General features: G+C 25.0%; 2 protein-coding genes across 2 annotated transcripts in view; one reads left to right on the top strand and one right to left on the bottom strand.

Moving 5' to 3' along the window:
• Nucleotides 1-737: 737 nt before the first annotated feature.
• LOC122508685 (CDP-diacylglycerol--inositol 3-phosphatidyltransferase) lies at nt 738-4,136 on the bottom strand. The gene is made up of 4 exons (XM_043622173.1): nt 3,730-4,136; nt 1,672-1,960; nt 1,324-1,487; nt 738-908 (listed from the first exon to the last, which is right to left on the bottom strand). The coding sequence occupies exons 1-4, from the start codon at nt 3,773-3,775 to the stop codon at nt 754-756; spliced, it is 654 nt and encodes a 217-aa protein (XP_043478108.1). The 5' UTR covers nt 3,776-4,136; the 3' UTR covers nt 738-753.
• A 652-nt stretch (nt 4,137-4,788) lies between these two features.
• LOC122508684 (M-phase inducer phosphatase) overlaps nt 4,789-12,078 on the top strand; it is a 43,867-nt gene continuing 36,577 nt past the window's right edge. Inside the window, exon 1 of the mRNA XM_043622172.1 lies at nt 4,789-6,897. Coding sequence (XP_043478107.1) covers nt 6,553-6,897 — 345 coding nt within the window. The 5' untranslated portion in view covers nt 4,789-6,552. The remainder of the gene's footprint in view (nt 6,898-12,078) is intronic.

The following is a 12,078-nucleotide window of genomic DNA, read 5'->3' as shown; positions in this document are numbered from 1 at the left end:
AAAAATGAGTAATAAAATGCGGTAAATATTATGGAATGGATTTTCACAGTGATTGTACATTTACATACATATTTTTATATTTATATAGACACATTCAAGTTCTATTTTTTTTTTATACATGAAAAATATTTCGTGGATCGAAAAATATATATATATATATATATTTCTCTCTCTATTTTAATTTAAAAATAAAGTGACCCAGTTAACGATATATTTATTTATTCACAAACTTTTCATTTTTATCTCTGTGTAGCATTTTTTTTCAAAATTAAAAATTTCATTTTTTTTTCAAAATTAAAAATTTCATTTTTTATAGAAAAATTTATTGAATTTATATTGAAATATTTTTTTTAAATATTTATTTTTATAAAGAGTAATTTTTAACTTAAACATATTTTTTATATTAAATTAAATATTTGAAATTTTAAAGTAATATATATATATATACGAAAGGAACAAAAATAAAAAGATGAAATGTAGATTTTTGTATCTAATTCAAAATATTTTAATTTTTCTTTTTCCTAAATGAAAGATTGTAAATAAATTAAATAAATCTTTTTTTTTTCGTTTTTGAACTTTTTTATGGAAGAAAAAATTTATCTATATTGTATACTTTTTTTTCTATTTCACATACATTGGAGTTTTTAAAAAGGGGGGAAGAACCGATTTTCTTCATCACATATATGCTGACTAGTTTGCTTAAGAGATTTTCTTTTTCCAAAAAAAGAGAAATTAAATTGAGAATTTTTATATTTATTTTACTTTTCGCTGTTGTTCGCGTTCTTTCACATCAATTATTCCAAGATTTATGCACGCGACATAGCCGTGAATTAGAGAAAGAATTGTTTTCACTAATGCAACTGGAGCTGAGAGTAAGAGAATTGCTCTGAACAAACTTATTCCGGCCACTGAAATGAAAACAAAATTAATATTATTAATTTAATTAATAAATTAATTTTAGATTCTATAAAATAATTAATTAATTAATTAGTCTATAAAATAAATTATAGAATTACGAATATTGACTAATATTTTGAGATTCAATATGGAGATGATATTCTCCACCTGCGAACGCCAAGGTCACCGCTAGATGGCAGTTCGCAGTTCCTTCTTGGAATTTTTACTGCCATCTGGCGGTGACCTTGGCGTTCTCAAGTGGAGACATTAAATCATCATTTTATCCCTCAAGGAACTTTTTTTTATAAATAAAAAAGTGGAATAATTTAAAGTCGGTTTTTAGTATGCACATTTATAATACTTTATAAGAATAATTGATTATATAATTTGGGTTTTAAAATTGGTTTTTTAAAATGTTCAACTCACATATGGGTCCTTCGGTGAAATGCAAGAGGTACAGAGCAGCATAAAACGCCTCATTTCCAGCGCACATGAAAAACAATACCGTTCGATTTGTATAGTAAACACGCATTATTGGATTTTCCGACATGTCAATAAATTTGTGACTCGTTTTCCCTTGAAGCAATGACCTGAAAAATTTTAGTTTTCTTCTTTAAATGAATCAAAAGAACAACGAATTAAACATACAGAAAATAATATTTTTAAATATTTTTTATTTTGTTGTTTCTAAAATTAATAATATTTTGATGATACTAATAGCCAAGACGCTAACTTTAGGGATCTGCTTTATTATTCTGTGCAAAAATTTCTTACGTGTGTAGAAAAATCCAATGACACGCAATATCAATGGCCATACTGAGTTGAAACCAAAATGTATAGGCTGGATAAAAATGACTGAGTGTAACTAGGAGGCACATTGTGCCACAACGATCTGTCAATTGATCCAAAATAGCACCAAATTTTGTACTTTGATTGAAATATCTAGCTGCATGTCCATCGAATGCATCCAATAGTGCACTCGTAATGTAACACCATGACGCAATAATGTGATTCGTTGGCATAAAGTAAAACGATATTAGGGCCAATATCACTCTTCCATATCCTATATTTAAAACAAAAGAAATAATTAAAAACTAGAATAAATAATTATATTAAATAATATAACTTCAAATATATCTGTACAAAATATAAAATTAAAAATATGTTTTATCATTAAAAAATAATTCTGTACTTCTTCTGTTCTTGTTACTCTAATTGAAAGTTTCCATTTAATTCGATCCGCCATTTCGAATTTTGAAAATCTAACATCAAATTCGTGTTCAGCGACCCCAAAAACCCCCGAGCGACAATTTTTAAGCGAATTCTAGCAATTATCAAAAAAAAAGATCATCCGCCATATTGGATCCGCCATTTTGTATTTTAAGAAACTAACACCGAATTCGCAATCAGCGACCCAAAAAACCCCCAAGTAACAATTTTCAAGCGAATATAGTTCATTTTAAAATAACTCACCGCCATATTGGATCCCCCATTTTGTATTTTAAAAATCTAACATTGAATTCGCAATCAGCGACCCCAAAAACCCCCAAGTAACAATTTTCAAGCGAATACAGTTAATTTTTAAATAACTCGCCGCCATATTGAATCCCCCATTTTGTATTTTAAGAAAGTAATACCAGATTCGTAATAAGCGACCTCGAAAACCCCTGGATACTAAATTTAATAACAATTTAACAATTTTTTAAAAATTCGTTCGCCATATTGGATCCGCCATTTTGAATTTTGAAAATGTAACGTCAAATTCGTTGTCAGCGACCCCGAAAATCCTCTAGCAACAATTTTCAAGCGAATACAGTTAATTTTAAAAAAACTCCTCCGCCATATTGAATCCACCATCTTGAATTTTGTAATTCTGCCTCAAAAACTTAAACAGACGATTTCTCAGAGACAAATAAATATTTTTTAATTTTCAAAATGCCTATTAAAGAAGGAGAATAGTACTTTTAGATACAGTACTGCACTTTTTTAAAAAAAAAAATTTTTCTAATGTTATATTGACCTGAAATGTAGTCGAAGAATTCTTTTTTTATATTTTCAGGTTAGAATATCCCAAAAATTTTCTTTGTAAATATTATTTGATTCTTGGTTAGAAAATTTAATCAAATATATTCATGCGTTCTGTGTGGTATATTTTACCCGACATTGAAAGTTATATAAAATGTGTGATAGAATGTTAAATACAATCAATAGAAGAAGTCTTTCAAATACCGGATACATCTTCATCCGTAAGAATACCATTATTGTTGCGTACAATTGAATTTTAAAAAAAAAATTTTTTTTATAGAAAAAAAAATGAAAATTTATTATAATATTTTTTAAATAATAGTAAAAAATATTTATTCAATTGTAAATTATACAAAAATTTGCTTTTTATTAATCAAAAAATAAGTTTTAGAAAAATATTTCCATTTTGTTGCGATTTTAAATGGAGTAAAACACACGAAAAATCAATAAAATTTATAAATAAATCTCATTTCATCTCGAGGGAAAATGAAATAAAATATTAAAGAAATGAATTTATTTAATTTAACAACAAAATACATTTTTTTGATAAATCGTTAATATAATTAAAGATTTGTTTATTTTTTCTTAATGTAAACTTTAATAATTAATAATTAAATACATAATTAATATAAATATTTATCAGACATGTATGATTAATTTATTATATAATAATAATAGTAATAAATACCAAAATAATATCAATAATAACGATGAAAAAAAATATTTGAACTCTGCTAAGAATTATGAATGAATGTTTTATATTTTGATTTTCGTAAATAATATACAAGTTGTCACACTTTTATTTACCAATGATATTGGGTACGAAGATGAAAATATTTTCCGTTTCCGTCATTTTTCCAGTTTATTCGATTCTTCCTCTTTCGCGATACTGACACTTGACGAGTATAAAACTGAGATTACTTTATTTTTTATTCAAAGAGAAAAAAAGATAATTCTTCACGGATTGTTTGTTCTATTCTAAAGTGAGGTAGTTATAAATGAAAAGAGAAGAGTGAAAAAAAATTATTTTTCTTTATAATATCACTGTTATCGCGAATGACAAAACACCACTTGCAATCAGTGATGTTAATTATTATCTAAGAACTATTGCTCACGAACGAACGTGTGGGAGAGAAGAAAAAAAAATAATAATTGAAATATTGCTCCCAGTGTTGCACACGCACACGCCAGAAACGCAGTAGAAAAATAACAGAACGTCAATGATTCGAGATTTCTCGAAACGCAACTTCGATTAGTCGATTTTAAAGCTTTCGATAAATCTTTCAAAAACAGGCGCGAAATTGATTTATTTTGCTTATTTTTTGTTTCCTACTATTTATTATTTATTTCCTTCTCGTTCGCTTGTTAATTCTACCTTTTATTATTTTACATCTTTTTTTTACCATTTTCTATTTTTCTCTCCTGGGGTCCTTGTCGCCTTGATTTTCCGCTCCTGACTTACCTGTACAATACAAATTTCCAGTTACGTGTTTAAAGAAAATTCTCCCCAAAAAATTTAATTCGAAATTGAAATCTCTATTGTTGCCTAACTATTGTTAGCATTATTTGCTAATAAATGTTAACAATTGTTTAAAATATACAAAAAAAAATTTTCGTTTTGATTTGAATTTCGCGCCAGAATACTAAACTAACCTCATCTGTCAATTTTTGAAAAGAAAATATATTTTCTCGAAACAAACGAATAATGGACAAAATTCTTTTTCGATTTTATTTTCATTCTCAAAAATTATAGGTTTTTTTCTCTCTTAAAGTAAAAAAAAAGTTTTAAAAATTATTTATTACAAAACCCCCGGGGAGGGTAATGACACTGATTGTTACGCTCCTGAGACCAGACGACATTTTTGGAATCGCCAGAAGGCGGCTCAACATTTGTCTGCGCAAAAGCGTTTCGTGTGTCGAGCAAAAGTTAAAAAAAAAAGACCAAAAAAAAAAAAAGAACACTGAAAAAAAACTCTCCGGGCGCACAACTTCGCGACAGTTACACTCTCTCGTTCCCCTGGCAGAAAAAAGAACCACCCACACAAAAAATGTACATAAAAAATACTTGATTGAGAGTGTGAACCCCTTTTTTTTCTCATCGGCGAAATAAACAGTTTTCAATCGTCATATTTCGTGTGTGTCTGTGTGTATATAAAATAAAAACGAGATATACGTCACTGTTATTCGCGAGTGTCTAGAGTTTTTTTTTCTGTTTCTCGCACTGTGTGTCTCTCTCCCCCCCTTCCCCCTTGTGTGTTAAATTTTTATTTATCCCTCCACAAGTGTTAAAACAATAGTTTTATGTTCTCATTTTTGATTTGTGTTCTTCCCTGATAAAAAAGGAAATATTTCTTGAAAAAACATTAAGTGGTGGGGATGAAGGGACAAATGGTGGAGAATAATAAAAAAAAACTTGAGAATTGAAAAGTGTTTTTTTAAAAATTAGACTGACACGTGTTGAATTCCATTCTTGGCCCTTAAAGAAACACACACATAAAACGAAAAACCCCGAGTGAGTGAGAAAGAGAGAGAGACCCCAGAGAAGGTTAATCTCGCCGATCGATAAACTGTCAAGGATTTTTCCCATCCATGTACCCAGAATTTGTTTCAATTTTAGTGTAATTTTTTCCAAAATTTCATCAAGTAATTTTTATTTAACGAAAAGAGGAACAATTCTCGTGTTTATGAGACTATTTTTTTTTTTTTGTAAAAATGGACAATTTCGAGAAAATGATGCTGATGGTGATAAATCGATGCGGCCCTGACACATCATCATCATCATCATCATGTGAAAAATAAAATCAGTGTTTTTAAATTTAAAAAAAGGGAATAATAGAAAAGAGGAAAGGACCTTTTTTCCTCCCTCTCTCTCTCTATCTCGTAATGAAAAATGATTTTTTTGAAATAATTCTTATGATAACGTCGTACGGTCGCCATTTTGAATTCGGTCCCACTCCAGAGACGTGTAAATGTAGTGTACGTGAGGAGTGTATATGTGAAAAACTTGTTCTCTCTTCCTTCTCGGCATTTGACGTGTAATAGTATTTTTTTTCTCACTGTGTGTGTTATAAGAAAAATTTTCGGTATATGGAAAAAATTTTTTCTTCCTTTGATTTCGCAGAAAAGGGAAATTGAAAATCTAATCGAGAGTTTTCCTTTTTTTCAACTAAAGAATTTTTCATAAATAGAAGTTATTTATTTCAAAGTGTTCGAATGTTCTCAACCTAAAAGGGTGGGACGATGAAAAATCTTTAAAAAGGTGGAAATGGATAAATTTTAGGTTAAGATTCATATCGCGAGGACTAATTTTTCAAAGAAATCAGAAAAGTGCCATTTTCTTCTCTCAAAAGTGAAAAAATTCTTTTTTAGATAATATTTTCGAAAAAGATTCCTAATTTTCATGACTCGACATAATAATGACAAGTGATGATTGTCTTGTTTGGAATTATTCAAATTGGGGAGTGTGCAAAAATTTTCATCACTTGATGTTAATTGAGGAAAAATCGAGGACGTGGTGAAATTTTATTTTTTTTCGGGGTGTGTTTTTTGTTTCTTTTCAAGAATTAGTGGACAAGTCTAAAAAATTTTAAAAGTCCCCCCCTTTTAAAGGGGGGTGTGGGGTAAACTTAAATGAGAGGATCACGGGATTTTCGTATTGGTTTTAAAGATGTGGACGGTAATGATGACGATGATGATGGTGGTGGTGGTGGTGGAGGTGGTGTGAGTATTGATAGTGAACTGTCGATTTCAATCAAAATGGCCCCTGGCCCGGAACATCGTCAGGAACCATTGACAAGTGATAAAAATACGGAAAATCGTGTTGTTGTACAATTGACAAATGAAACAAATGGTGAATTAAATACTAATGTCGTCGATAATAGTTTGAGTAACAATTCAAATAATATTGAAAGTGTCGATGGGATTTCGAATAATTCTCAGTCCATTCCAGTTCATTCCTTGGCTGATAATAAACAGGTGAGGTTAGGTTTTTTTTATTCTCTAATAATCAAAATGAATATTTTTTTCAAAAATTTTCTTTCTACTCTATTTTTTTATTGTTATTCTCGTTTCTTTGCTATATTTATTTAGTGAAACGTCGGAATCGAAAATTTAAACATAACCTAAAATTTGCAAAATATTTAAAAAGTTCAAATTTTGTAGAAATTTATTAATTTATAAAAATTACTACTATTATTTTCATACTATTTTTTAATATTTTCATTTCATTTCTTATATTTTTAGTATTTTTAGAGAAAAAATTTAAAAAACTAAAAGTTTTTTTTCGTATACAGTACTTTAAATTTGTTAACAGTTGAAATAAGAAAATTATTTTAAAAAATTTTAATAAAGTTATTGGAAAAAAATTTTAATAAAATTCTTTAAAACTATTTAATTATTTTCACAAATTTTTCGTAATTGAATGATTTTTATTATCTACTATTTTAATAAAAAATTTTCCAAAAGAGTTGAATGATTTAAAAAAAATGTTTATAAAATTTTTCGCAAAGATTCAATTATTTTGATAAATAAAAAAATTTTAACAGGAATTCAATGATTTAAAACAGAATTTTTCTAATATTTTTCGAAAAAATTAATTTTTTAAATAGATTTTTATAAAAATTCTTCCCTGACATTCAATTATTTTGCTAAATAAAAAAATTTTCACAGGAATTCAATTATTTAAAACTGAATTTTCCTAATATTTTTTTCGAAAAAAATCAATTATTTAAATAGATTTTTATAAAATTCTTCGCAAGAATTCAATTATTTTTTAAAATTTTAATAATCGTTGCAAGAATTCAACTATTTTTATATAAATATTAAAACTCATCGCTGGATTTCAATTATTTTTAATACAATTTTAATAAAATTCTTTGAAATAATTGAATTTAAAAAAAAAATTAAAAAAATTCTTTATAATAATTAAATTGTTTTCAATAATTTTAATAAATTTTTTTAAAAGAATTCAATTATTTTTAAAAATTTTAATAATCGTTGCAAGAATTCATCTATTTTTATAAATATTAAAACTTATCGCAGGATTTCAAGTATTTTTAATACAATTTTAATAAAATTCTTTGAAATAATTGAATTTTTTTAAAAAAATTTTAAAAATTCTTTATAATAATTAAATTGTTTTCAATATAATTTTAATAAATTTTTTTAAAGAATTGAATTATTTTTAAAAATTTTAATAGTAATGGTTGCAAGAATTCAATTATTTTTATAAATATTAAAACTTATTCCAGGATTTCAAGTATTTTTAATACAATTTTAATAAAATTCTTTGAAAGAATTCAATTATTTTAAAAATTTTTAATAAAATTCTTTATAATAATTGAATTGTTTTCAATACAATTTTAATAAAAATTTTCAAAAGAATTCAATTAATTTGATAAATAAAAAAATTTCCACAGGAATTCAATTATTTAAAACAAAATTTTCCTAATATTTTTCGAAAAAAATCAATTCCTTAAATAGATTTTTATAAAATTATATTTAAATAATTCGCATTATTTCAATTATTTTTAATACAATTTTAATAAAATTATTTGAAATAATTGAATTCTTTTAAAAAATTTTAATAAAATTCTTTATAATAATTGAATTTTTTTAAATATAATTTTAATAAAATGTTTTTAAATTTTGAGGTCAGAAATTTCGAATCTGGTGTTAGTTTTTAAAAATTCAAAATGTCGGATCCAACATAGCGGACGAATTTTTTTTTAATAGATGAACATTTTAAAAAAATTTAAAATATACACATTTTAAACAAAGGGAACAAAGACATCTATTCTATATTATAAATTAACAAAGGAAAAATTAAAATATTTGGCGAATTTTTTTTGTCTACTTTTATTTTTCGCGAATTCGTTGATGATGACTCGTTATTGGCGCAGAAATTCTTTCAATTTTAAAGGCATTGCGGTTTAAGTTGTATCTATATTTTCTTGGCATCGAGCCTAGCTCTTTTCTCTTGTTAAATTCGCTCGAATTTTTACGATTGAATCGTTTTCTTTTTTTTTTTTTTTTCAATGTATCCACTATTGAACCTATAACATTCCAGTATTATTTTTTTTAAAACGTTTCAATTTTGAATGAAGAAAAGAAATGTTAGTTTTAAAAAAGAAATTTAGTAGAATTTTTTTTCTTTTGTTTCTAGAACAGAATTTATTGAATTTTGTAGTGTACTTATCCGTTAAAGATAAATGGATTTGAATGATTCCTGCACTTTGTGTTGATAATTAAAGAAAAAGATCATTAAGATTACATGTGCTTTTAATGTAATGAAATTTTTAAACATTTGTAGGTAAATATCGCGTGCATGTTGCTGTTATTAACTTCTAATCTTGAAAAAGTCGATAATCGCCTCTCTCTCTCTTTCTTCTATTTTTTACTACTTTTACAAAAACACTATTTATTATTTATTTAGTTAAAATTTTTATTAATCGGGATAGTTAAAAAAATTTTTTTGTTTTTTTTTGTTTTTACGACACTGAAAAGAATGAAGCAATTTTTTCAGTGGTTTTAGGTTAGAAAAGTATTCTGAAGCCATCAGTTTAAAATTTGAGGTTAGAATAAATACGAAGTTTCGATATTAATTTTTACCAGTTTAGGTGCGAGAGGGGTAGGAGTAGAAAATTAAAAAAAAAATTATATTAAAATTTTCAAGGCAGAAAACATTTTCTAAACTTTTTCCACTTTTTTTTTAAAAGAATGTTTAGGTTAGAAAAGTATATTTATAGGTTAACTTTTAAAACCGTTATATTATAGGTTAAGTATAGTGTATAATACAAAATGTCCCTTTTTTAAAAAAAGTTGTTTCATTAAACTCATTTTTGCCATATTATATTACATTGGAAGGAAAGTGAAAAAATTTTTCACTCATTTTTGGGGAAGAAAAAAAATTCTTTTGGAAGAAAATCTTTGTTAGATTATAAACTCGTTCGTCTGGAGGTTAACCGTTTCTTGAAGAGGGCAGTCTATGCTTTGACAATCGATGCCAATCGTGCGGCTGGGTTATCGATAATAATACCCACGACTGGATTTTTATTTATTTTCTCAATATTCTTTTTTTTCGTATTTCTTTTCTTCCGTTTTTCTATATTTTTTTTCTCTATCAATGATAAATTTTTCTCCATTTCAATTTCATTTCAGACAAATGATATTGGCATTGTAGTATATATATAGTATCTTCACTTCCTGTCCGTTATATCGTACTTCATATATATAATAAATAATAAATAATAATAATAATAAATAATAATAATAAATAATAGTAGAATAAAAATAGTATAAGTAATAATATTTAATAAATATATAAATTAATTTAATTAAAACGAAAAAAATAAATTTTTAAATTTAAAAAGCCCGCGTTAAAATTTATTGACAGAGGGCGCCATTGACTCTCTCGCTAGTGGTAATGTTTTTGCGTCAAATTGTAGTAATAATGAGAATTATTGATAGCAATGAATAATATTAATAATAACAATGTTAATAATAATAATGTTAATAATAATAATAATAATGTTAATAATGAAATAATAATAATACTAATTATTAAAAGGGAGAATATTTTAAGCTCTCTCTTAAGGTGAAAAAAAAAATTTTTTTTCGTCTCAAGGGAGAGAGAGAGAGAGAGACAGAGCGTCGTCTTCATTAATTAAATTCACTGTACGTCGATATGTCAAGAATAATATTATTACTAATACTATTAATCAGCAATAGGCTCTATAGACTTATTTTAAATATTGACAAGGTGTGTACATATATATAACGTATACGTCTCGTTAACTGTTTGATGATGTTCTTCTGGAATTTTAATTAATTTCTGTTTAACAGTTTCATATTGTATGTAGTGTACATATATATATATGATAAATTTGCCATGTATAAATGTTAAATAATTTTTTTTTTTTGATGAAGGGAAAGAGAAATGAAGGAAGTCTTATAGATTTTTAATTCTATGGCGATAAAAGATATATTTTTTATTTGTTTACAGTGAATTTATTTGACAATTTTTATTTAGAAATTTATTCATAAATGTTAAAAATTAAAATAAATTTATTTATAAATATTAAAAATGAAATTATTATTATTTATAGCTATTATAAATAAAATAATTCATTAAATTTTGAACAATAATTCATTAGTCAAAGTCAAAGTCATCGTGGCTGCGCGGTATTATGCTTTATGCGTCACGAAAATTCCAGGGTTCGATCCCACATGCTTGCAAAAATTTTAATTCTCATTATTTTCTTATATTTCATTATTGTTGTTTTTTTAATAGAAACAATAGTATTGATATTTTTGTTTTTATATTATTATTATTGTTGTTTATTTTTTTTTCTTTTTTTTTATTTCACGGGGTAGAAGAGAAAATCATTGAAGTTACGTATATATAATATATGAAAAAAGAAGAGTAATTTGTCATTTTTATAAATAGAACACTAATTTATGTTTAAAATGTAAATACACAACATTTTACGATGAACATTATTCGTATATTTGTATTATGCATACATACATAAAATATGGAGTAATACATAATTATTATTTTAACAGCCACTTATTAAATAAAGATTAAATCACTTAAATTACTATTTTATTTTTAGTAAATTCGCTATATTTTTAATAAATAAAAAAAAAATTTTTCCTTCAAAAGAAATAAATTAATTTACACAATATAGATGGAAATTTTATATCTTTTTGGTAATAAATAAATAAATAATAATAGAATTTGAATTAATCAGAAATTTTAAAGATAACTTAGATTTTTGAAAAATTTAATAATTCAAGTTCTTATGAAATCAGTTAAATTTCTTAATATATATTTAATTAATTATTAAAAAGTAATGAATTTATAGAAGAATTCTACTTAAAATCCCTAATAAAATTTTTTTTTGAGAAGTTACAAAATAATGGCAGAAATTCAATTATTTTTAAAAAGTATAATAAAATTCTTCTCCAAAATTCAATTCTTTACAAAAATTTTAATAAATTTCTTGGAAAAATTTCAATTATTTTCTAAAATTTTCTCCTCAATTTAATGATTTTTCAATATCTGACTATTTTATTCAAATTTTACCCAAACTTTTAAATATTTTAATGAATAATAAAAATTTCACAGAAATTCAATTATTTACACATTTTTTT

Source organism: Leptopilina heterotoma, unplaced genomic scaffold, assembly GCF_015476425.1.
Source record: "Leptopilina heterotoma isolate Lh14 unplaced genomic scaffold, ASM1547642v1 Lhet_55, whole genome shotgun sequence".
Lineage (NCBI taxonomy): Eukaryota > Metazoa > Arthropoda > Insecta > Hymenoptera > Figitidae > Leptopilina > Leptopilina heterotoma.
Note: the sequence above shows the minus strand (reverse complement) of the source record. Positions and strands in the feature narration are given on the sequence as shown.